We start from the raw sequence: 25,782 nt of genomic DNA, 5'->3' as shown, positions 1-25,782 counted from the left end.
TTATTTCCACAACTTAAGATCTCAGAGATATGGATAATAAATACTGATGAAAGGATAGATTCACAGTTTTCCGCCTTAAGTCTGCCATAATATAACAGTCGGTATATGTGCATAATAGGTTTTGTCTGCTGTAATAATTCTTTCTGTTTATACTGACCATTTTCTGTATTTTATTTTTTTTTACCTGCATCGAATAACCAGATAAGATTTTGAATCTCGGATCAGAACTACCAGAAAAAAAGACACTCCATGTTATCATATATTTCACTTAGTCTTTCAAACGGTAAGCTGCCAACTGATCAAACTTTTGCTGATAATCAATATGAATTGTTATTTGACTCTCTCATCATGTCAACCTATGTTTGAGTCAATCCAGATCCAGATGATGGTGATAAAGCTGGCAGAGATAAAGAGAATGTACAAGCAAAACAACATACGGTCAATGACTATCCCGATCATTTGCCATTCCTGTGAGGTACTGTTTCCCTGGAAGTGTTTGTCCATCTGGAGACGGATTGCTGTGAGATCTCTGCTCAGTATCCTCAGCTCATCCAGGGCCGGCTCTGGAGGGGGTTTCTCCTGAGGTGTATCACCAGAGATACTCTGAAGACCTCTTGAAGAGATGATGGTGCTATTCATCGCTGGATATATCAAGAGATAGTGTGGTACATAGTGTGAGTGACATATTTTTTAAAAAAGGCAGGCTCCAATTCTAATTCTGATAATGAAAATATAGATAATTCTCATGCTTTTGACTGTTAAGAAAGACATCACATTATAAAGTTATATGACTTGATAGCTTCATCCAAAGCTTTCATTTAATTCCAAGCTAAAAATTCAGCAATTATTGGAATCAAACCCTCTCATTAATGAAAAATAAATGCATGCTGTAATGAGGATTATGATATTGTAATCCTAGATCCTTTAGCACAGGCGGAGCCCTCTGCTGGACTTGTTGGGTAATACTCTATTCCAATCACATACACGCATCCACCCTGTGAATTTTGCACAAATGTAGCCAGCCAATCAGTGCCTATCCTAATATGTGAAGAGCCCACAATATACAAGGCAGCACCAAAGCATTGTCTGCCATCTTATAGCCCTCTTTAGTGAGCGGCATAGGAGTGACAGTGTACCTAGGTAGAGGGGTCTGCTTTTGCTAAAAGAACTAGAGTTATATTATTGTAACCTTTGCTGGATCTCACACAGGCTCCACACTCTATTGGACGAAATGGGAACAGTGGTTGGAGCCAAATGAATGAATGCCCTGTTGCACATGACATCGACACAACCACACAGATCCTTAATGACTAAAAGTGGCTTCTTTATAACTTAGGTTGCCACTGAGGAGAAGTTGGGGGCTCAAGCCAACCCAAGAGGTATGCAATTCAGTTAGGTGGAGCTTAGGTTAACCTTACCTTGCAGGGGTTAAAAGGCAAGACACTCTGCACATCACATTTTGTGGATCATCTAGAATCATGGAAATGTGTTGTTGTATCATGCCCAGAGGGGAATCAGGTGCCACACAGCTTAACACACCCGACCTTTCCCACCAGTCTCATACATACATTTATTAAGAGACTGGCTACAGTGTTGGGGATGGGACCTCATATTTTTTCGCTGAAAGTTGCTTAGTGGCACATTTAGCCAAAAAAGCTTTTTTTTTGTGATATAAAATTACCCGAATGATGCTTCCACATCAATGAGCCTATAGCGCAGTCGCACCAGAGACTTTCATTGGCAGAACTGGCTACTTCTGGTATCCACTCCACTCATTTGAATGGGGATAAAATTATATATTCTTTGTTACATTAGTAAAGATAACTCCTTTTTTTAATTGCACTCTTTGCACTTTTGGTGTTGTTCATTTTTGCTTTTGGAAAGTGCAGCAAAAAAACACCAACCTAAAACTAAAACTAACAATAAAATGTAGCACCTGAGGTAGTGACAGAAATGATGACAACAAAAGGATAATGATAATGTTACTATACCTCTAGAAGCTGGTTGGAGGGAAACTGTGACGCGGTTGCTCTTCTTTTTTGGAGGGAGACAAACAACAACAGCAAGATACCGTAACACAAGGACAGTGAGCCATTTAGGCGCTGCACTATACTGGCTGGAGCTGAACTGGATGTTAGTGATAAACACCGTCTCCAACAGGCTGGCCACCATCAGAGCGAGACTGACCGAGAAGAAAACACCTGCAGGAAACAAAAAAACAAAAGGAATGCTTAAGATTTTTAACTGAAACTTTATTCATTCATGGTACGTAAGTGACTGACATTTCTAAAAGCAGAAATGCAATGAGGATAGAAGTAATCTTTTTGGTTAAGTTAAAACTCAATGGGAAAAGCAGAACAACCAGCTTTTTAAAGTCATTACTTACTTATGAGAGGTGTTGGACTTCCAGTGACAGGTAGCAAGTCGTTCATGATGAGCAGGAAAACGGTGTAGCCCAGGATGAGGGTCATTTTGAAGGAGGACCGGTCCACACTTTCAGGAGGCAGCAGGAAGCTGAAGAGGTCCACGATGATGAGGAAGCAGCTAGGTATCAGCAGGTTCACCACATAGAGGAGTGGTCTTCGTTTCAAAATGATCTTGGAATGAGAAGTACAAAGGCTCAAGTTTTTAGTCAGACCTTATCATAGGTCTTATTACCTTAATAAATGAGACCTTTGCCAGGAATATTGAGCTTCCAAAAAACTTCCTCTCTTATAGTTTTTGATACGTCTTAAGTGGCCCCTCAGACCTTTAGTGTCCCTCAAGGATATATACTTGATGAAGTCTTGACTAGTCCCTCTTTGTTCTTTGTTTACAACCTTCTACTAAGACATATTATCCACAAAAACAACATACACTACACTTCACTGCTCCACCCTCTCATCACAATATTGTCACTTCTGACACAATGAGTCTGTGAAAGACATTTTTAACATGCAGCTCGTGCAAAACAGGAAGAAAACAAACATCTGAGGGATAGGAAAAAGGTAATTTACAGGAAGATTGCGATAAAACTGTCTCACTTGAGACATGACAAGATTTGGAAACTCAAAAGCTGAAGCCAACAAATACAGACTCATCAGAATTACACACACTGCCTCCAAAATCATCCACTCCCCTTCACCTAAACTCTTAAATCTGTACCACAGGGCCATGATACGCGTCAGACTCCATCGTGCCCTCAATCCACACCTCACACTGCTGCGATTAGGCCACAGATACAGAAGGAGAAGGGCTTAATTCAGCAAAAGTTTTGTCCCGTCTGCTTATCAGCACTTAGCAACCTCCCACGATAACCTTGTATAAAACTGGTCCTTACATTTATTCTATGTGTTTGTTGCATGTATTGTAGGAGGCCATGGGTGGGGTATTAATGTTGTGTGTGTTTATGTGTTCATGTAGAGTTTATATATACTGGTATTTATGTAATGTTACAGACTGTGAAAACAGATTTCCCATTGGGACAATAAAATCTATCTATCTACTCTTTTAATTAAGTAAAAGTAGCAATACTACAGTGAAAAAATTCTAGTAAAGCCTTTCATTCAAAATATTACCCAAAAAGTACTTGCATTACAATACACTTTTAGTAGCAAAAGTAAAAGTATTCGTTTTGTTTGCTGTCTTATTTTATCACACAGCTCTCCTCCTCTGTACAAGTATGGACACAATTGTTGATAAATTCTAGATAAAAAAACAATAATCATCATGTGAATACCTGATAAAATAAATAAAACAGATAAAATAACTTACATAGAATTTAATCATAGAGTAGCTTCCTTCAGTTATCTCAAGGGTAGTTGGAGCTTCTTGAATATCTACGAGACTCCACTCCCCTTGAACCTGCATCACTTGTCTGGAGTACTCCAGAATCTTTGCAGCTGTAGTGCTTTGAATCATTCTTATATCTCCAGCTGGAATAAAATTATAGGAAAAGTGGGTCCACATTAGATACAAAGTCAATGTAAAGTGTAGCTTGTGATGCACGTGGGTGGGGTAAAGTTGACAACATGAAAGTTGGGTTCATGAAAACTCTCCAAGGCTACAAAACTTCCATAATTACAATGAAATTGAAAGTGGGATGAAGCTAAGGTGATCTGATTTTATTTTGTTATAATTCTTTGTTGCGCAGGCTTACCAAGATGTAAATATGATACAAAGGTCAATGAGCAGTTTTGGACGTCGAAGGGGAAAGTGTAGATTACTAATTTGCAGCTGCTGGTCACTCTGATCGGTTTATCATCGTATACACGACCTGTGTTATACAGGTAGACATAGGGAGTGTAGGGAGATTTGTCCTCGTCTATGCTGGAAGTAAACAGAATAAAACGATTAAAAGAAAAACTTTAAATGCATATATACTTGAAAGAATAGGAATTATGTTCCACTCATTCGAGTCTTTCCTTGGTTTCTGTAACTAATAATTAATCAAATCCCCAAATATTTAAAATCAGACATAGTTCTTGCTTTTTATTGTTTGCTGCTGGAGTGTTTCCCTTTTTTTCTAATGCAGTTTGACAGACCAGTGAACATTATTTTCACTTACAACTCTGAGATCTGGACATCTGGGATCCAAAGGTTTTCTCGAGGGATAGACACACGTTTAGCTCCACATTCCCTCTCATCCCAGCTCAGTCCCTCTATATTCCACTCCTACAATAAAAGAGCAACATCAATGAGACGTACAGCTCAGAGTCAGCCGAGTTTATCTCCCAGTAGAGGGCTTCACCTGTGCTAATAGAACTAGGGTTACGATCTTACAAATATATCAACAGCCCCTATACCTCATCAGAGAGAAATACGAGGCATTCCATTTCAAAATACTATTTTGTAAAAACAATACAAAACAAAACAAAAAAAGAATGTTATCTTATGTTGAAAAACAGAACAATGCAAAATTAAGAAAATGACATTGTGACATGTAATATGGTAAAGATTATGGTATTTAATTTGATTTATGGTATCTGAAAATACCATAATTTCACTGTTTTATTTGGCCTCTCATTAAAGGTCTCAGCTATTTGCCTTATCACTTTTAGTTCAAAAAAGTGAAAAAGTTCTTACCAGGACCTGCCATATAAACATTGTCAAGGACTGGTCTTTTTCATCCTAGGAATGAGACATATGATTATAAGTGATAAATTAAAAAACAAAATTAATTCATTTACAGTATACTTAGTTGAAAAAATTATCCATGTGCTTGTGTAAGCATTTATAGATCTATGTGCAGGAATGGACTCACCACTCCTAATATTCCCACTACAGTCATACTAATGGATATGTTCAATGGATCTGAAAAGCTTTTTACAGGTCGCATCAGATTTCGAGGAAATAGTTCTTTCTCAAGCGCAGCAAACAAGGATTTGGGAGTTGGGCTGGTGCAGTTCAATGCTGCAGCAAAACCTGCATTCAAAGGGAGAAATAAGAAATGTGAACTCATAAGACAGCCTAAATGAATGTATTTATTCATTTATTTGATTTATTTCTACATTTGTATTTGTTAACAATAACATTATTGAACTTAAGTCATCCAGTCCTCCCCCCCCAAAAAAACATAGAGCAAACACAATGCCTAAGTCTAACTGAAACAGACCATCATACAAAATCAACCTATACATCTTAATAAACAAAAACACACAGTATACATTATCACAAAATATATCAGCAGGTCTAACGTAAAGTGTATGATAATAATAATAATAATAATAATAATAATAATAATAATAATAATGGTAGCTGACTGGAGGGGAGCACAGACCTTTAGTTACTGCCCTATAGCAACTCAGATTCAAGCCACATAAATACAGAACCAGGGGTTCGATCCCAGACTGCTGCTATTACACAGGTTAGACGCAGTGCGGCTGCTGGTCACCAGGCCACTGTGACCCCCCGGTGCTGGGACCTCTACTGGCTGAGTCTGAGTTACTACAGGTGAGCTGAAGGTCCGTGTCGGGAGCTGCAGCCCGCTCTCCCTCTGGCAATGGCTAATGTTGGTGGCTGAGACTCTTAGTCATGAATATGTACATTAATTCTGTAAAATAACACATCATAGGCTTTTAGTCTTGATAAGGTTGTGACTAGACGTTTAAGTTAAATTCTCAAAATTTTAAATTGTTTTCCACTGCTTGTCTTACAAACAATACAAATTCATACACATCTCATAACATTATTTATGAATGTGCCACAAAACTGTAAACTCATATCCAATCACAATGATCACTATCTGTCTATCTATCTATCTTTCTATCTATCTATCTATCTGTCTATCTATCTGTCTATCTGTCTATCTATCTATCTATCTATCTATCTATCTATCTATCTATCTCTAAATACATATATATATATATATATAAATCTTACCGTGAAACAGTGAAAAACTGATGAAAATAAGCCTGGCTGTCTTTATCTCTGTCATCTTGTCAGGTGTCAGCAACTAACTACTTTCATAACTTGTCACACTAATTTCAAAGAAAATGTCAACATGCTGAACAAATGTATATCTTGTTTCTGATTGGCTAAATTAAGCCTCATCTCACACCTTTTCTTTTTGATCTATGTTTGCTTGCGTGCTTGGCTTGCTTGTAAAACTAATCAAACAAGGATCACTGCACGCAGGGTTTGAGAAATACTGAGGTCCATGACTGAGCTTACATGGCCTTGAATTTTGTCATTTCCCTTATCCAGATGTGTATTTCAAGATGTTTGGATAGCAAAAAAATGGATAACAATTGCTTCAAAAGTACGGCAGTAGCATAAATGATCTGTTAAGTAGTAACTTAAATATTAGGTTAAATGCTGCAATGAATGATCCACACTATAATCTTGAAATACAAAGGAGGCTAAAATAGTCATGAAACATCTTAAAATGATTGTTGACAATATTTAATTAAAGTAATTTGCACTACAGATACTTTTCTTGTCTTATGATGACCATCTCTCTATCCCTGTGCCATTCTGTGTGACTCATCACTTGTCTTTCCTGCCAGACAGTATTAAAAATAATTACAAATAAAATGATATACACCTTCTTTATTTATTTTTTTCTGTTGGCACTACTCTGAATTTGCATTACAGAAATGTGTCTCAAACAGTATTACATAAATGTAAACAAAATATTAAACAAATATTAACAATATGTTAATACAATAGTAATATATTTACAATTGACTTTTTACAATGTCAGGTGTTTGTGTTGTTGTTAAACTGAACTTAAAGGTAAATACCAAACCACTGTAACTATCAAAGAACATACATATAATTGTTGTAATGACTTTATTTAAATTGGATCAGTTTTTGTTTGTATTAAACAGCACAGGGACATAATGCTCATCCTGGCCTGGGCACACAAGGAGGTACCTGCTCTTCATCTCTCGTCTCCCTCACCTCCTCTCTTTCTTTCTCTCAGTCTCAATTATCTCATCCAGTGTCTCTTACCTTCTCAAAGAAGATTAATTGACAAGTCTTTTTATTTATGGCTTTCTCAGCGAATGAAGTAAATACAGCCTCAACTGATAAATTTATATTCAACTGCTACTGGCCTCTGCAACAATAATCATACAATGAAAACCCAAATAATGAAATAAAGTAGCAGGCATTATGATGGATGGTCACTTGCCTAAGTTTTTCGTCAAATGATGTGTGGGGATAACTGAACTCCAGCAGCCCACAGGTAACACTCTCTAATCACTCTTCCATCACACTTTATATAGATAAGCTACACACAAGACATGATTTTTGTAATTGTATGACATATGGACATGAATATTTAAGGCGAAGGAAGGCCAGTTTGTGTGTCACTTGTGTCTTAGTGCTGCATATTATTTTTAAAAAGTGCAGTCCTGGACTTGTCTTGCTTATAGCCTTAGGAAAACTAGCATATAGAAAACATACAGAAAAACTATAAGTGAACATGTGTACAGGAATGTGCAGCTTTTTTACACACCTCCAGGGCAGTGAGTCCGCAGGGAAAATCCACCCATCCATCCAAGACAGATGATGTTTAATATCTGAAAAGCTTTTTACAGGATGCAGTAGTTTTCTATAGTTCCTTCTCAAGTGCGCCAAACAAAAATGTCAACCAAGAAAAGAGTAAATCCTTTTTCTAATTGGTTCACCTCAATTCACAGCTGAATTACCTACATGCATGTCTAGTTTGTCAAAATAACAGTGTCGCTAACTCAAAGGATAATGAATGATGAAGTGAGTTTTGTTGACTTTAAAATGCCCTTAAGATGATATTGATGTTGTTTTTAAATTCATTTGAGTTGGTTTATTTTAGCAGATTATACTGTAAATGCACACCTCAACGTGCAATGAGTCTGCATCAGTACTCACATGTGCGCCAAACAGAGAAGAAAAAGGTAAACAGAACTTCAGTGTAAACTGGTTTAAACATAGCAACGATGAATGAAATTCTCTCTGGTGTATATTCATAGAGTCTACACAGCTGTTTCTAAGCTTCTGCTCTGCAGATAAATTCACTAATTTATCTGACAGTGATCAGATGTAAAGAGAAAAAGACGCACAAGAGATGATTTCCATTAAGACAATGGCAGCTTGTTTTATTACTCTCAAAATGCATGCACTTCTACAATGGTACTACATAAGTGTTCAATGCAAATGATGTATTGAGACAGGTTATGCTTAAAATTTATTCATCTGTGTCTTAGTGAGTCATCTTACAGGGCAGTACAGTCCTGAGCCCTGTTTCCCATGAGCAAGTAGAAGTAAGAAGTGTCTCCACTCCTGCGGTACTAGACACTCATTAATTTACGATTATCAGTGTCATCAAGACTGTCTTTGGTTAAGATACTTTAGAAAAAAATAAATTTAGAAAATTGTTCAAATTTTCACATTGCACAAGATAATTCTGGAGCTTGTTTTTATGGTTTTTTTTTTTAGATTGTCTTTATTTCAGGTTTGGTTTTGTAGTTTAGTGTTTTTGTTGGGTTTTAATACATATTTAACATTTTGATTAGCTCTGGGGCATCTGTTCTATCTTTCTTATGTTTTATCTTTTATCTTTCTGTCATATTTTCATCCAGTATGTTGTCTGTGGTGTCTGACAACTGTGTTAATTGATGCCTTGCACTTTATACTGCAAACCAAATCTGCCTACAGGTACAAATAAAGTAACCTGAACCTGAACCTGAACCCAGTTATGCTCCAAAAACACAAACACAATATATTGCCATGGTGGGTTTCTACTTTCTACTACTACAAAAAATATCTTCAATTTCTGAAGTATATTCAGAAAATACTATATTGAAAACCTCCTGAGATAAATATTCTGTCTACACAATCAATAGAATGGATTATAAACTGATTGTATATTAGAAAATCAAATCAGAACAGTATTTTCCTATTCATTTTCTTGTGACATTCAGACCATCTGTCTATTCCAATGAATGGATATTTTAAATTTGAGCAAATATTTTTATTTAAACAATAAAACCTTCATACGTTGCTCAAGATGATAAAAATTGATTTAACGGTCATCTTATCCTTTAGAAGCTTTTGGGAAATAAGGCCCTGGACTCCAGGGACAGTGATATGGACAAATAAAATAACTAGGGATGCAGTTGCCCTAAAAATGACTCTTAACAGGATCATTTTAAGTAAAGAAAATAACACAAAACGTTCAAATTAATTGTGAAAGGTGGTGACATGTTACTTTCAAATTCAAAAAATCCAACCAACCATCAACATTCCTCCATGCAAAGTCAAAACTGACAATAAATATGACATACTTACAAATAAAAATTTAAAATTCCCCAAAATATGTAAAAACATACATACTTAAATGCTGAATCAGGATGCATTGTATGACTGCGCCCAGATAACGATGATGGTTATGAAGCTGACTGATATGAAGAGGATGTAGAGGCCGAAAAACAGGCGGTCAATGATGAAACCCACCTGGATCCACTCCTCTGAGCTCTGGCTTCCATCCAGCTGCTGCTTCACCTGAAGGCGGATGACCTTGAGTTCCTTGCCCAGGCTTTTTAGCTCCTGCACAGCTTTGCTCCCATCCAGTGGTCCTCTCTGTTCTGGAGCCTCACTGTCCTCCACCACCATGGAGGAGACTTTCATTTCTGTGGCAGAGGAGATGAGGAAAGTGGTGACAGCAGTTCTCATTTTTTTATGGACTTGTGTAAGGATGTTCTGCAGAATTTTCTAAATACTACCTTGTGCTTCAGGATTTTGAATGACTGCGTCCTCCAGATCTCTGGGCTTTGGAGAACGCCCTACCAGGCGGCCCAGGATGTGAAGGATAAACACTCGGGCCCAGGGAGGAATTGGAGAGTAGTGAGCGGAGCCACAAAGAAGGTTTGTGATGAGGGTAGTCTCCAGTAGACTCGCCACCATCAGAGACAGGCACAGACACAGGAACACATCTGAGACAGTAGTAAAAAGTGCTCATTGAAGCTTTTCTTTTAAAAAAAAATCTTAAAGTTGCTTCACCTGCAAGTTAAATCCAGACAGAAAAATCCATTAAGGCTTAAACCTGCACTTAGAAAATTTTTGACTAGATGGAAACAGGCTGTAAACAATAACATACAACACAGAAATACCGTTATATCACCTCAAGCTGATGTGGCGAACATGCCAGCAAAAATGGAGCAACAGAGTAACATTAGCATTCACTATAAATTGCATCTATATTCTTCTGATGTCTCAGTTGCATTTAATCTCTGTCTCAAACAATGTTAAAGCGACATATTTGTCACTTTAACTGCTAAAAAATCTCTACTATATTCATCAGCAGGTTGGTAATGTTGTGTGCCTGCTATTTGATGCTGTTCAGGTAACGTGGAGTGGGTTTTTATACAGTTTTCACAGAAAACTGCCACCTGCTTTGGCTTAAAAATGACACTAGAAGAGTGGTGAGAATTAACTAAAATGAAGTTGTATGCTGTAAAAGTAATACAAACAACTGAAACTGCAGTTTATCATTATTCCAATTCAAACCCAAACAACTGGGAGTCAACATTATATTTACTTTATGACCATAATCATCATTTAATTTTCAGAATTTTTGGCTACTATTGACACTTGCATTAGTAAAAGGTATTGTCAACTGACTTATGAGAGGTATGGTGTTTCCGGTGATGGGCAGCAGGTCGTTCATGATGAGCAGGAAGACAGTGTAGCCCAGGATGAGGGTCATCTTAAACAAGGAGCGATCAACACTCTTTGGAGGCAGCAGGAAGCTTAGGAGGTCCACTGTGATGAGGAAGCAGCTGGGCATCAGCAGGTTCACCACATAGAGGGTGGCCCGGCGTCTCACTGACACCTGTGCAGTGTTGATGGATAAACAGCAGCTGGTAAACCTCACTTTAAGCTTTGTATAGAGCAGAGAACTAAATGGACTGCCCAAGAAAAGAAGTCTGACTATTTGTCAGTTTTATGAATATTTATAGGGCTCTTAGAAGTCTTGTTATATTTGAAATGCTTGGAAATATCTTTTTTTAAGTCAACACTTAATCACAACAATCTGCAAATGCCTATACAAAATCACTACAATTAAGAACATCTAGTAAGTGAAAGTTGCAATACATCCTAAAACACAGAATTTCCATTTCAACACATGCATGAAAGTCTGTACTGTCAATTTTTGATGTGAAAATCTAATATGTAGAGTGTTTAATGCTGACAGTGTAATAGATTTTATAGACAGCGTTCATGCTCATATCACTCTGTATGATGATGGCCATGTGATGCTGATGTGTGGATTCACGATTTCATTTTTATATTTAACCCTTAGTCTTAGACTCCTTCTTCTGTATCTTCAACTCATCTTTCCTTTTGCTTAAAAAAAGAAAAAGAAAAACAACATAAACAAAAAAAAAACAAAAAACATAACGTTACAGTCAATACAGTATTTCCTTACAAAGAAGCGAATCTCATGGTATGTTTCATTTTTCCAGGATGGTAGTTCAGAAATCTTCACTGAGAGACCAATCAGTTCCCACTCGCCCATAGTTTTCATCACTTCTTTTGAGTACATTAATATGTCCTCTACAGTTGATGAGAGGTCAAGCCGCACATCTCTTACTGAAAGGAAAATATATTGTAGTCAATGCTTTTGTTATGACATGAATAATAAAAATGCCTATCAACAGCATTCCTTTTAAAACAAAACGAAAAACTTTATGTATCACGTATTGTGTAAGTGCAAGACAGAGTACAATGTGGATCGGTTTCTACCCACAAATGTGTATGTAGGGGTTGAAGCTTAAACTGCAATTCTGGATGTCAAATGGAAACGTGTAGATGTCGAGCCTGCAGGAGCTGATGACTTTTACAGGCTGTTTGTCAAGAACCAGTCCATCAGAAAACAAATAGGTGTATGGGACAAACGGAGCTGAGTTCTTCTCCATACTGTAGAATGAGAAAATACAAAGAAGCCAGTGAATATGATCAGTAATATCCTCTTTGTGTGTAATAACACAAATATCTACATTGGGAAAGTATACACTTTTACTAAATTATTTTTGTTAAAAGTCTTCTTAGTAAATTAAAAATTATTGATGTTGCTAAAAAAATGAAAAGTTTTAAGTTAAACATAAGTTTGTGTTTAATATAACAAAGGTGACCAAATTGCATTCAACTAAAACACACTGAAATAAAACAATAACTTTCTGACAGTAAGAAACATTTCCCAGTATGGCTATTAATCTGAGCTCAGTTATGGTAAGGCCAGTGCAGCATATTGTCAATGTCTGTATGACAGGCACTCCGGAAATGCCCTTGTAACATTTTGTATGATATCTTACAAATTGGCACCCCAAAAATGACATTAGATACTTAACGTAAAGTTATGTAGGTTATGTTTGGGAAAGGTCTCCACACCAATGTCCTTGGGAAAAGTAATGTGTGGTAAAGTCGTGTTTTTTGCTGACCTTGTTGCAGCCAGATTTATGATATTACTGCAATGCCTAACAACGCCATAAGGTGTCCTTCTTTTTGTTGTGTTGTGATATACTACAGCTGAGGGGTCAGCACACAGTGTCACTTGCAGTGTCCATATTATGACATTCTCACGTCTCACAGCCAGGTGTCACACCTCTGATAAAAAGGCATCAGGTCGCAGGAAAAACTCCATCAAGTGTCAGACAAAACCGCCTCAGGTGTCAGACAAAATGGCCTAAGAAAAAATGTTTACATGTTAATACTCAAAACTGAACTGAACTTAATGGTGCAACCCTGAGTCTTGAGCAGAAAAGTTGAAAATATTTTTTAAAAATTTGCAAGCAAAAAATGCTCAAAAAACACATCATGCAACAGCAAGAGAGGAGTGGCACACTTTACCATAGAAAAATGGTTTTGCTGCTGGTGCTTCACTAATGATGCCTATCGGTGTGATCGGCCCCTTAGAAGCTGACTATTAGTGCACTTTTTTGGAGGGGGGCAGCTCATTAGGGCTGAGGCTCAATATTCTCTGTGATTGCCAGGTTGAGGCTTAAATTCACATTGTTCAGTTAGAAATGTCTACTTTTCAATAAAATGTATAAAGAAATTAAGCCATTTTTTGACACTGGCCGTTTTTTCTGAGGCCATTTTGTCTAATGCCCTTTTTTTAGGCAGTTTTGTCTGACACCTGATGCGGCTTTATTTGACACCTGATGCCGCTTTGTCTGACACCTGAAGGCAATTTCGCATGAGGCTGTTTTGTTTGACACCTGACAGAGTTTTTTCTCAGACCTGATGCCTTTTCATCTGAGGTCTGATACCTGACTCTGAGAACTGAGGATGTCCTAATATGGACACTGTAGTCCCTACACTACTCTGACCACTATCAACAGGAGATGACTCTCAGGAGTAACCAAATAGGTGCAGGTTATATTTCCACATTATACTGCTCATGTTATTGAATAATACAGTGCCATGGACACCTGGCATGTGTGGTCCGTGGTAAATACTGCAGAATAAAGAAACAGTGTGGAAATCTCCATTTTATTGTTTTTCAGCTATCTGGGCTAATCTGCGATCCTGGACCTCCTGCTAACCAGCTAATGCCACTAGCACTCTGCACCTTTACCTCCCATGTTACAACCTATCCACCACCTCAGCCTGCCTCAATCTGTGAACTGCTTCCTTCCTTACTCTTACAGTTTTACCAATCACATGGGTTATACATGAATTACTGGCTCATGATTATGTGTGATATACTGATGGGGATGTTCATAGGTATAAAGACATGAGAGCAGTTTTGCCAATATTGTGTGTAAGGCCAATCAAAAGCTGAGGCTGCACTTCTCTACAGAGGATCTGGTACTTACAATTCATTGATGACCACGTCTGGTACCCACAGCAGCTTCCTTGGAATTGTAATCCATGAAGAACCACATTGTTCTGGGTCCCACCTGGCAAACTCATTTCTCCATTCCTGCAACACGAATCAAACAAACAGAAAATGAATGTAGCTGACTACATACAGCATAGCCGATTTCAAACGATGTCTGGTGGTTATATTGAAGCTCATTTGACGTGGACAGCTGGTTACACTTTGAAATGTCAAGTGACCCCATTTTAACAGGGTTAAGAATCAGCAGTTTTGTCTTTGTTTGTTTAGTTTTGCAAATAACAAATTATGCTATTAGTTTTTTGTTTGTTTATTTATTTGATTATATCAGTAGCTAGAGTTCTCTTGCTGGTTTAGGATAGGATCTGCCCCAAAACTTAGAAGTTGTCTGTAAAAGAAGCTCTTACTAATTCTTGCCAGATAAATGTTTTCAGGACTTGGGCCTTCTCATCCTGAAAAAGAAACAACATTCAGTCATATGCATTCCTTCTTTACAGGCATTTTCTTTAATGGAAAGACCATGTAGAAACTCATAAAGATTAAAACCAGTGAAACTGCCCTGTTGGCTGATATAATCACAGTGATGCTTAATGCACAAAAAACGAAAGTGAATATTAATAAGTTGATATAAGTTGATTACAGTCTCTATAATTTGAAGCAATCAACCATTGCCAAATGGCTAATTGGCTAATTGGTTAATGTAATGTCCCTTACCACCCCCAAAATGCCAAACAGAATGAAGCCAATGCTGATGTTAGTGGGGACTGACATATCCACAACAGGTCTAATGGAGCTCAGTTTGAAGACTGGTTGGAGAGCCTCCAGCAGGGACTGTGGGTCAGGTCGAGAGCAGTTCAGCATAACGGAACTGCACGGAGCTACGGAGGGAAAAAGAAACGCGTCATTATATTGTTAGAGAAGATTGGCTGCACCAACTAAAAGCAAGCAAAGGTATTTTACCAACTGTATGAAATTCAAAAACAAGAGAATGTATAGTAACTAAGTATCCAGCCTAAAGTATGCATCCAGAAACAGCTTGAGAGGCAAAAGATGTACTGTAGTAATGGTGAGTCAAGTTGGTTTGGAGGGTTTGAGGAAGGAGATTTTTTTGGTCATTGACCAAACCCCCCAGAAGATCTGCCAGTCTCAGTTTTCCGATGGATAAATGTTCACAAATCTAACTAACAACGAGTGTGAAAAGGTCTCAAATAATCAGTGAAACAGCCCTCATACCATTGCCAAATTGGGACAACTCGAACCCACACAAACTCTTTTACACGTGTTAAAATCAGTGAGGCTGAGTTTGGACTTTGCAACATAGACATTGAAAGATCAGCTTCACTTTGCTGTTAAAACTAGTATATTTTTCTTAAAAATCTTGAGTTTTAAATTGCAGAAAGATTAGATCACATCAATTGATTAAATGAGTGACACTGATCACTACTTTTTCCACACAGTGGCCTCAAGTTGCTTAACTGCTATAATGCCTCTGTCACAGTCCAGGCTGTGACATCATTAGTCTTTTCTGCCTGCTCCCTTATGTGTCCTCCATTTCATGTTTTCCTGGTGTCTTCCCCTGTCTGTCCTGTGTGTGTGTGTGTGTGTGTGTGTGTGTGTGTGTGTGTGTGTCAGTTAAAGGTGTGGCTTCACACTGCTCTCCTGGCACTGCTGCACAGCTGCAGCTGATCAACTCATCACCAGTCCTACAAGAGCTCCAGACTTTACTCCACTCAGTGCCAGATTATCCTGTTGCCACATGTGGTATTGGTAATCGGCTGGACCAAGTTTATGCCACATTTTGTCTTTGTGCTTTAGCAGCGAGCTATTGTGAACTGTGAGCTAACTTTCATTTCCCTTGTTCTTAGAAACCTTGCCTCATCAAAGATGGCCTTGCCAAAACCTTTAACTAAGGATCCTGTCTCAACTTTAAGCCGTGTCTGCCAACCTACCCAACCTCTTTACTCCTGCTGCAATCTCCACAATGCCAGTCGAGCTCTGCCTGCCTGCTTACCCCTAATAAAACCATCTCGTTATTCATTAGTCTCTGAGTCTGCTTCTGTGTCCAAAACTATTTAAAGTAGAGACATAACAGCCTTATTGTAGTCGAAACTTTTGATTTCCCTCATGTGATTGGACTCTGGACAGACTGACTTGAATCATCACTGTGCAATAATAATAAGAAGTAGAATTTTATATTACTGTAACACACAGCGGGAGCTGTACTTACCATGCATGAGGACAGAGATGAAGATGAATAGAACCCTAGAAGGCTTGACTTTCAGCGGGCAGCACTAAAAACATTAACATTAGGTCAAAAGCGGTTGTTAGTTTGAATGGTGTGCTGCTTGTTAGGGCTGTCCTGTAAAGTTATTATGATTTAGGAGGTAAATGATCTAGAGAAGTGGAAACTTTAAAAATGTTTTTTTGCATGTTAATGTGAGAGCATTTAAAGACCTACATCTAAAGTTAAGGTCATTGAAAAATATGGCAAAACCCTGAATCCCAATATCAAATATAAATCCAGATAAAGTGATTTCATTTTGTGCAGATTTACATGTTTTTACAAAATTCTTTAACATGATCTACAGCAGACAAAGATACTCTTTATTTATTTATTTTTAACTTCCTGCTTATATCCTGGTGAGTTCTGCGTATTCAAATAGTTAAAAGCAAGATATTTACTTTAAAACTAACAACATATAGCATTAATCTTCAAAATAAAAAAAAAGTTTAGAAGATTAGTATAGAACTGGCTTATTATCCGTGCCTGGCCTTATTCATTCCAACAACAATGTTCCAAATGTCTTGAAACTACTTTTGGCAGTGTACCCTTTTAAGTGTAATGAATTACATGATTTCTGATTTCTACAATGTGACTTTACAAAAGAATATGGGAATCAAAGTTTGTGTCTAAATGAATTTAAAAAACAATTCGAACATGATTGTTATGTTTGAAATGAATGTCAATCGAAAACTGAATGAAATTTTTGAAATAATTTTATTTTGTATACATGGGTTCCTCCATTTTAGAATTGCACAATATAACATAAAAGGCTTAGAACTACATATATTAAATGTAATAGAGTCAGATTAATGTCCTATATGATATGATGATTTGTTATTATATCAACATTAGCACAACAACTTTAGAGTGCTAATTAATGCCTAAACTCCAAACAAAACAACAAAATATTCATCTATTGACCAAATTTCAACAAACGTTTGAGTCACTAGCTACATAAATGGAGCCCTTTAAAACAGACATCAGTTGTCTACTGACTGTATGATTGTGCCCAGATAATGATGATGGTTATGAAGCTGACTGATATGAAGAGGATGTAGAGGCCAAACAGCAGGCGGTCTATGATGAAACCCACCTGGATCCACTCGTCTGAGCTCTGGCTTCCACCGAGCTGCTTCTCCACCTGGAGGCGGATGGCCCGGAGGTCCCTGCTCAGGCTTCTCAGCTCCTGCACAGCCTTGCCCTCCAAAGTTGGCCCTCTCTCACCTGGAAGCCCATCCCCTGCTTTTTGCTGTGGCACGACAGTGCTGGGTTTCATGTCTAGTTATCAAGGAAGAAGAGGTTGACATTTAAAAAATGATCATATCAATTACTTCAATGTGCTGTATATAAAATGTTGATCTTTTTGATGTATTATTAACTGCAATTAAGTCTGTTTTAAATTTCTTTTCTGAAAATAATTACCTGAATCTTCTGGTTCCTTACTCTTCCGAGACATGCAAACGAGACGGCCTAGAATTTGCAGAACAAGCACTTGAACCCAGCGAGGGGCAGGAGAGAAGTCACCAGAGCCATAGAGCAGGTTGGTGATGAGGATTGTCTCCAGTAGGCTGGCCACCATTAGAGCCAGGCAGATGGAGAAGAACACATCTGAGAGACAGTGGGACGTGTTTGATTATTTACTGCATATTCAGTATAGTGAACAGCTGCCTATGCTGGTCAAAAATGAAAACCTCTCTGTAACCTCTTTGGAGATGAAAATGCAAATTACTCATAAATCTCAACATATTTGCTTACAGTATCTGTTTATCGTACGGAATCAAAATTACAGCAGATTTGACCTGCCCCAAATACCCACATGCATAAGATCTTTGGAAGAATGAGTTTTTCTGAAACAAACAAACAAACAAACAAACAAAAAAACTGTGAGCTCTTTCATTTTGATGTCCACTGAGGACAACACATCCACATGTACCCTGCAGGCTGAAATTAACTGAACATGTGAAACCACTGAGGGATGTCAACATTTCAACGAGACAGCAGTTTGTTTAAGACTCATGCAGATACTCTATGTTGCCTTTACTAATAAGTCTCATTCATTGATTTGTGTACAGTAGTGTTAAAGGATCATTACATTTACACTTACACTGATGATACAATAGATGGCAGTCTACACCCCTTGCACAGCAGCTTATGTAGTGATCATGAGCGGATCATGTCACAATTGGCCCCTGGGCACATATGCAAAGAGCCCCACTACATGGGAGGAAGACACATAGACTGTGTCTCCTTGTGCTTTCTTGTCTCTTCAAAAGTAATTTTGTGTCTCTCTGTGGTCATTTTGAGTCTCTCCTTGTTGGTACGTTTTAATTTGGGAACTAGGAGGCCCCTTGACACGTTTGGCACCACAGCCTGTGCCCCATAGGCCCCTTAAGTCTCCCATTGAGTCAAAAGATGTGTGATGCCCTTCGCTAACAAATAGGGCAACAGCTGAACCCAACAAGCACATTTAAAGCTAACTACAAGTCCAACACTCAGAAAATACAGACTCTGAATAACACTGACTTATGAGAGGTATGGTGTTTCCGGTGATGGGCAGCAGGTCGTTCATGATGAGCAGGAAGACAGTGTAGCCCAGGATGAGGGTCATCTTAAAGGAGGAGCGGTCCACGCTCTGTGGAGGCAGCAGAAAGCTGAAGAGGTCCACTGTGATGAGAAAGCAGCTGGGGATCAGCAGGTTCACCACGTAAAGAGTGGCCCGGCGCCTCACTCTGATCTGCAGAGGGGAAAAAAAACAAAAAACAAAAATGATGTGGTTATTACATGCTCTGCGCACATTTGAAAACTGTCCAAGTGTGTTGGATGAATGCAACTTTTTTAGGCAGAATAATAAAGTAATATAATATAATCTTTCACAGCTTAGTTTTGCTTGCTTTAAATTAGGGCTTTGAACATTAACATTGTAATTTTTCAAATCATGTGAACTGCCAGTTGACATTCCTGTCTTCAAGCGGCTGTCCTGGACTGCCTTTTAAAGCTAGAGTGATGATACTGATATCATCTGAAACCAGAGGATCTAAGGAATCCGGTGGTACCAACCATGTCATGCCCCTCTCAGGGAGGGGGCTGCATTTTGCTCTGAAGTTAGGCAAAATTTTGGTCAATTCATAGCGTTGACCTTGACCTTGACCTCTGATTTCAAGATATCTGAATGAAAATGGGTTTTGTGGATACTCATAAGTCTCCCCTTTACAGACGTGCCCACTTTATGCTACTCCCATGCAGTTTTTTTGCTGTCATTTTATTCCTTATCAAGACAATTTTGTAAGACTTTGGTTACTTTGTCAATAAGGACTTTGTTTTGAAGTGCAAAATAATGGAATTGAAAATGTGTGATTAAAAAAAAAGCGAAAATCTGCATTTAATCCCGATTTTAAAATGAATTGTTTGACTGCTCGACATTCAATACAAATGAACACTGTTTTTATCTGAGATTAAAATGCAGTTGAAGGTCTATTTACTGCAGTTTACAGGATTTACAACCAACCTACATGAAATGCAAGCTCATCAACATGACCTCCTTTATCAAGTTGTTTGTGGTATTTGTGGGAGGTGATTTCCAGAAGCTCCCACTCCCCCATCGTGGTCATCACATTCTTGGAGTGCTCTGTGATCTCATCTGCACGCTTCCCCAGGGTAATCTGTAAATCCATTGCTGGGGAGAAAAAGAAATAGATAACACCTGTAAAGTCACATTACATATCCACATTGCAGACTTAAAGGAATTCATAGTTTCACAAAATTAATATTATTTATGTTTTATTCATGATTGTTGTCTGTCTCTAGCTCGTCACTGTAAACTCCTAATGATAAGTGTAAAAGATACCTTCCTACCACATGTTCAACCATCAACCATAAGGATAATAAGATCATTTTAATATCTCTAATACAGCAGATTTTTGTCATGGTGCATCATTATTTGCAAGGGACAAAAAGTACTTCATGCCTCTTACATTTACATTTAGTGGACACTTTTGTCGTAACCAGCATACAGAAGTCTTTATATGAGACATTTATATGAGACATTTGGTGATGAGCCTTACCAAAGTGGATGTAGGAATTGAAGGTCAAAGTGCAGTTCTGTATATCGAAGGGGAAGGTATAGATATCGAGATTACAGGAGCTGACAACTTTGACTGGTTGAGCATCGTGCACCTTGCCATTGCTAAACAGGTACACATATGGGACAAAAGGGGCTGTGTTTTCATCCATACTGCAAGACAAGAACAGGTAGAGGAGTTATGAGTGAAATATCTGTAAAATTAGTGTATGGTACCTTTCACTCTGTCACTCTGTTGTAATGTGTGACATTTCCCTTCATTACAACAAACACGGGCAACGCAGTTTATTTTTATACAATTCCACATACACCTCTTGCTGGTAATACTCACTTGAGTACAAAAAAACTAAAAATGCACCATAAACTCCTGTTTTAATAACATTTGGTAAAATCTACTATGCCCAGCTTTCAAGAGAAATTATATAGCCTTTAAAATGGTGAAGAAACGGTGTATGTCTAACATGGTTGATATATACAATATATACTTTATACTCACAATTCATTTATTACAATATCCGGCACCCAAAACTTTTTTCTGGGAAGAGAAATCTTGTCATTGCCGCACTGGATTGGGTCCCAGCTGACAAACTCATTCATCCACCACTAAAGCAAGAAAACTGAAGTCAGTGCACATAGCAATTATTTTACACAAAATCATCGCATCATTGACAAAAATAATCCCACAATTATCCCTGCATCACTGACTGAGAAATGAAGATAGATGATCACAGTACATACATAATGGAGCCAAAGGTAAGTGTGCAAGAGCTGAGCCTTTTCATCCTGTAAGATAAAAAGAGCTGCTTTAAGGCACAAAAACATACAAATCCTAAATGAAGTCGCAGTTGAGCACAGAAACATACAGACATGGTTTAATTCAGGTTACATTTGATTGGAGGCAGCAGCAGATTGATAGGAGAGGTAGCTCTCCTGCTAATTTATTATTAATCAGTATTAAGTATTTAAAAATAATTCTACATTTAAGCTCCTTTATGGCTCACTGAACATCTGCAAAAGTTTAATTTTAAAAGTAGTGCCACATACTTGGGCAAAGTGCATGTGCGCACTACATATACTGTATAATGCTACTTATCTTATCTTGTGAAACGTACCACTCCAAGGATTCCATACAGGGTGAAATATATGTTGACGTTGGTGTAGGTTGTCATGTTCATGACAGGTCGTATGGAGCTCAGGTTAAAGATTGGAGTCAGAGCCTCCAGAAGGGCAGGTTGGTTTGGTTGAGAGCAATTTACTTCGATGGCACTGCACACAGCTGATGGTAGGATTAAAAAATTAAAGTCCCATTATAAATACATGAAATTCCTTTGTTTTGAATTGGCTTTTGTTATTGCCTTATGATTATGCAGATACTTTTTTACCTTGTATGAATGTCCATGCAGTTAACATCCCACTGCACTTTTTCATTTCCATGCAACCTTGTTAGTTATGTTTTTTATGCAATTTTTCATTTATTTTTTTATTATGCCTTATGCTGTGTTGTGCTTACCAAAAAGCTTACCTGGTATAAGAATGAGAAAAACAACCACAGCTGGCCCGACTGATGGAGGGAGGCACTAGAATAAAACAACAAATACATTTATTTATTTTACACAAAACGATAAACGACATTAAAACCATAAATGATTTTTTTAAGTTTATCAGTTACAAAGAAGATTTATTATAAATAATGTTGTAATTAGCCTTGGATATAACACTTCATAATATACAGAATATGCACCAGGAGAAGATATTTTACCTTCAGAGTTGTAGCCTTGGGTGCCATGATATGAAGAGTTCAGTCTTTATGTTGCTACAGTTGTCAGATGAAAGCAGGTTCTTCAGTATCACATATCTGGAAAGCACGCAAAAATAATTATCATTCTGCTTCATAAGAACTTCTAATTCTAGTTGTACATTGTATGAGTAGGAGTCATCTATCCAAAAACAACTATTGCCAGACAGAAAAGGCATACCCACTACCTACCTGGCAAACTCACTCTTGCAAGACTAAATTCAACCTTGGTGGCCAAAGATATACAAAGTGTCCCTGTAAACCAAGCGTGATGTGGACAAGCCCCCAGCAAATGATGTGGGAAATGGACAACCCTACGAGGCAGCTACTTTCCCTGTAGGTGGTTTCATACAAAACAAGAATAAACCACAGCTGATGTATTGTACCGCAGTGTGTGACTTGCAGATGGTGAAGACTGACCATGGCGGCATCAGCGTCACACCTGCTGGTCAGATGCAAATAAGCAGTGGAGTCTCTAAAGAAACATGTGTGCTCTGGTGTCGCCTCAGCCCTCCTGCCAGCAAACCTTTTTCCATTCAACATTAAAGTTGTCTGTCAAAACCAACCAGGATTATACAACTTTGCTCCAACACAATGCTTTTGCAAACCCACCTGTCTATATAATTTCTGTTCAACAAGTTCTCAAGATGTGGTTCTCTGACAAACTTAGTGTTAACAAATGAACAGAAATAGTTAATTTCAGTCTGGAAAATTTATTTTATTTTATTGCAGTTGTATACAATAATGTAGTTTATATTTTAGCTTTTATTGTAGTGAAGCCACGACAAACTTATGACGTGAGGAAGTGTGTGTGACACTTTTTCTTCATTTCCCCTGTTAGAAATGTAGCACATCACTTCCCGTGTACAAGGATGGAAGTTGCCAACCTGGCACAGGCCCAGGGGCCGAAATTGTCGGCCCCCTCCACCCGCATATTTTACATTTTACCGTTTACAGATCAGTTTACCTTAGTGACGCCTTTATTCATACTTAAAGTGTCAAAAGTCATTGATAGGCCTTCATTCTCTCATTTAGTGCCATATGTACATGTCAAATAATTCATACATCAGACCAATTTATTTAAAAACACCACAAATCACACACACATTTAGATTATTGTTTGTATGGGCTTTATTTATCCATCACATTTCTGATTGTAAACGACTTGTGTAATGCTCTGGAGCAGAAAGTCAACTGACTGCCAACAAAAAATGATAGGAAAGCTGACGTGCACTTATATTAAATAAATATAAAATAAAACAAAATGACAGGCAAGTAAATCTAGTACAGGGTACTAGTATAGGCATTAAAACCTGAGATAAATATTAATATTCTTTTAAGTTAACAAAAAAAGGCTAGCGTAAAAGCAACACAGGCTTAGTTCCTGGTACAGAAGCCCGCAATACAGGCCTCACAATGAGCAGGCTCATGCGGACTTTTGACTTCCAGGCTCACAAAAGGCTTGTGTCCTTCTCCCAGGTCTTCATGGTAGCATTTTATTCTTATCTTCTTCACCAGATTCTCCATGAGGATGTCGATGTTCTCAGAGATGATGCTGGGCTTCTCCATTGGAGCGTTGGAGCACATCTTGCAATTCTGACGGAAGGCCCTGACCTTAACAACACCCTGTCCATATGTCAGGTGCATGTGGAAGACCACCATCACTCGGTTGGAAGGCCACTCTCTTCTGCAATTGCTGCATTTGAACCTTGAAAATGGAAGAGGACCCAAGTTGAAGAAAGTTTGAACTGGTCCTTTAACAATATGACACTGCCATAGAGTGCTGCAGGGATGATGTTTATTTGTAGGCCAACATCTCCCATGTTACCTTGACAAAAAACCCATTTGATTGGATTCTGGATTATTACAGAAATTAGGCTCTGTGGCAAACAAAAGTTTATGATACTTACACATTTTGTTCAACAAATGAGCACCACTTTTATGATTTTTAAAGCACAAATGCCAGATGTAAAAAGCTAATGTTAGGCTGTGAACAAACTATAGGGTTGCATGACTTCAACGTTGCGTGATGATCGGTGTAATCTCATTGAGCCACTTGTTAAAAAATATCCTTTCAAAATCACATAAAGGTATCAACATTTTTAGTACATCATTTACTGATGTATTTTATGGTGAAGAACAAAACATAAAAGTCTCTGAAGCTTGTGTTAACCTTTTGAAACCTGAGTGAACTGGCTTAAACCAATTTCATGAGGTTTAAAGGTCTAAGTGCTTGTGAAAAGCCTCTGAACATAGCACATAAAATGGATGTTGATTCAGGTTTCGTAGGATTAACAAAAACATTATTTCAGGCATATAACCAATAAATAAATAAATAAAACATTGACATTGAGACAAAGGAGCTGGAAGTGCTAAAATGCTCACATATTTCTGAGTTTTAGGACTCATTGCCGCACCACTCTATGCAAGTGTTGCCAGTATAAAACCTACTGCCCTACCAATTAAATAATTGCTTTTCTGATTACAACTCTAACTCTTAAACAACCAATCTTTTGTCACACTGGACATGGCATTAATTTCCTGCGTGTTCATTCATTTTCTTAACTTTAACCTGACCCTTGTGCTTAGCCTAATGACTAGATTTTGTCCCTAATTCAGACGGATTTTTGTCCACACAATCCTTAATGAGAGAATTAATTCACAAAACTATAATTTATATTGACCAAATTTATATGATACTGTATGTATAGCAATGGCAATGATTAACAGTAGTCCTGCACACTAACCTTGCACTTGTGTTCCTGATGTACTGCTGCCAGCCTGAGTCCGGGAAGTTAGGTACAATATCTTCATCAAAATCCAGACGCCAGGAGTCTTCTTGTTTTAGATCATGTGCTTTAATCTGAAAGATTCGTGTCCATTCCTGCTGTGCCATCCTGTCTGTGTCAGCAGTGCTGGTGACTAATGAGGAGGAAAAACACAAACAGCTGATTTATACAGTATATGAACAGCTGACCTGGCCATTTATTTGGGGAAAATGAAACTTAAAGTGGACACGTGGTTTCCTTAAGTTTCAGGTCTAGTTTTGTATTCTGAATGGAATTAGGGATAACAAGTTTGCTTTGATGGCAGATGACAGATCAAAACTTTATTCAATAGACTTTTTAATTACTACATGAAGAGACGCTGAAGACTATGTGTGTGTGTCTGAATAGTTAGGGTTATGATTATCATCAACTGGATGTTAACCTTTCATTTACTAAATCATCCAACATATGTGTGTTTGTATGTAAAGCGTAGATTAATTAAAATATAATTATTGCCTTCATGTGTTTCAGAGAAACTCTGAGCAATCA

At 37.9% G+C, this 25,782-nt stretch overlaps 4 protein-coding genes across 4 annotated transcripts; all 4 read right to left on the bottom strand.

The window, feature by feature from the left end:
* Positions 1 to 351: 351 nt before the first annotated feature.
* On the bottom strand, positions 352 to 6,415 carry LOC121941414 (5-hydroxytryptamine receptor 3A-like). The gene is made up of 9 exons (XM_042484212.1): positions 6,361 to 6,415; positions 5,243 to 5,403; positions 5,065 to 5,109; positions 4,547 to 4,653; positions 4,139 to 4,308; positions 3,754 to 3,914; positions 2,387 to 2,597; positions 1,992 to 2,201; positions 352 to 641 (listed from the first exon to the last, which is right to left on the bottom strand). The coding sequence occupies exons 1-9, from the start codon at positions 6,413 to 6,415 to the stop codon at positions 352 to 354; spliced, it is 1,410 nt and encodes a 469-aa protein (XP_042340146.1).
* A 3,395-nt stretch (positions 6,416 to 9,810) lies between these two features.
* Positions 9,811 to 15,169, bottom strand: LOC121963334 (5-hydroxytryptamine receptor 3A-like). The gene is made up of 8 exons (XM_042513633.1): positions 15,023 to 15,169; positions 14,716 to 14,760; positions 14,286 to 14,392; positions 12,215 to 12,384; positions 11,894 to 12,057; positions 11,086 to 11,296; positions 10,188 to 10,397; positions 9,811 to 10,094 (listed from the first exon to the last, which is right to left on the bottom strand). Exons 1-8 carry the CDS (start codon positions 15,167 to 15,169, stop codon positions 9,811 to 9,813), a joined length of 1,338 nt encoding a protein of 445 aa, XP_042369567.1.
* Positions 15,170 to 17,580: 2,411 nt separating this feature from the next.
* Positions 17,581 to 22,520, bottom strand: LOC121963321 (5-hydroxytryptamine receptor 3E-like). The gene is made up of 10 exons (XM_042513626.1): positions 22,430 to 22,520; positions 22,193 to 22,247; positions 21,783 to 21,946; positions 21,409 to 21,453; positions 21,167 to 21,273; positions 20,654 to 20,823; positions 20,102 to 20,265; positions 19,116 to 19,326; positions 18,015 to 18,200; positions 17,581 to 17,870 (listed from the first exon to the last, which is right to left on the bottom strand). The coding sequence occupies exons 1-10, from the start codon at positions 22,454 to 22,456 to the stop codon at positions 17,581 to 17,583; spliced, it is 1,419 nt and encodes a 472-aa protein (XP_042369560.1). The 5' UTR covers positions 22,457 to 22,520.
* A 1,058-nt stretch (positions 22,521 to 23,578) lies between these two features.
* On the bottom strand, positions 23,579 to 25,443 carry LOC121964776 (receptor-transporting protein 3-like). Its single transcript, XM_042514970.1, has 2 exons — positions 25,213 to 25,443; positions 23,579 to 24,173 (listed from the first exon to the last, which is right to left on the bottom strand). The coding sequence occupies exons 1-2, from the start codon at positions 25,359 to 25,361 to the stop codon at positions 23,843 to 23,845; spliced, it is 480 nt and encodes a 159-aa protein (XP_042370904.1). The 5' UTR covers positions 25,362 to 25,443; the 3' UTR covers positions 23,579 to 23,842.
* Positions 25,444 to 25,782: the final 339 nt, after the last annotated feature.

This window comes from Plectropomus leopardus, chromosome 3, assembly GCF_008729295.1.
Source record: "Plectropomus leopardus isolate mb chromosome 3, YSFRI_Pleo_2.0, whole genome shotgun sequence".
NCBI lineage: Eukaryota > Metazoa > Chordata > Actinopteri > Perciformes > Serranidae > Plectropomus > Plectropomus leopardus.
Note: the sequence above shows the minus strand (reverse complement) of the source record. Positions and strands in the feature narration are given on the sequence as shown.

Bases quoted from the DNA above. Each gene is read 5' to 3' on its own strand.
- LOC121941414 (XM_042484212.1), bottom strand. From the start codon at position 6,415: ATGACAGAGATAAAGACAGCCAGGCTTATTTTCATCAGTTTTTCACTG. The intron at 4,309-4,546 runs GTAAGTGAAAAT...GTTTACTTCCAG, and splicing joins GATGTCCAGATCTCAGAGTT to CATAGACGAGGACAAATCTC. The intron at 2,598-3,753 runs GTAAGTTATTTT...TCTCATTCCAAG, and splicing joins ACTCTATGATTAAATTCTAT to ATCATTTTGAAACGAAGACC.
- LOC121963334 (XM_042513633.1), bottom strand. From the start codon at position 15,169: ATGCTGAACTGCTCTCGACCTGACCCACAGTCCCTGCTGGAGGCTCTC. The intron at 12,385-14,285 runs GTAAGTACCAGA...CTCATTCTACAG, and splicing joins GACGTGGTCATCAATGAATT to TATGGAGAAGAACTCAGCTC. The intron at 10,398-11,085 runs GTCAGTTGACAA...CTACTGTCTCAG, and splicing joins AAACACCATACCTCTCATAA to ATGTGTTCCTGTGTCTGTGC.
- LOC121963321 (XM_042513626.1), bottom strand. From the start codon at position 22,456: ATGGCACCCAAGGCTACAACTCTGAAG. The intron at 21,947-22,192 runs GTAAGCTTTTTG...TCCTACCATCAG, and splicing joins TTTTCTCATTCTTATACCAG to CTGTGTGCAGTGCCATCGAA. The intron at 17,871-18,014 runs GTAATTATTTTC...CTTGATAACTAG, and splicing joins TAAGGAACCAGAAGATTCAG to ACATGAAACCCAGCACTGTC.
- LOC121964776 (XM_042514970.1), bottom strand. From the start codon at position 25,361: ATGGCACAGCAGGAATGGACACGAATCTTTCAGATTAAAGCACATGAT. The intron at 24,174-25,212 runs GTTAGTGTGCAG...TCCATTTTCAAG, and splicing joins ATCAGGAACACAAGTGCAAG to GTTCAAATGCAGCAATTGCA.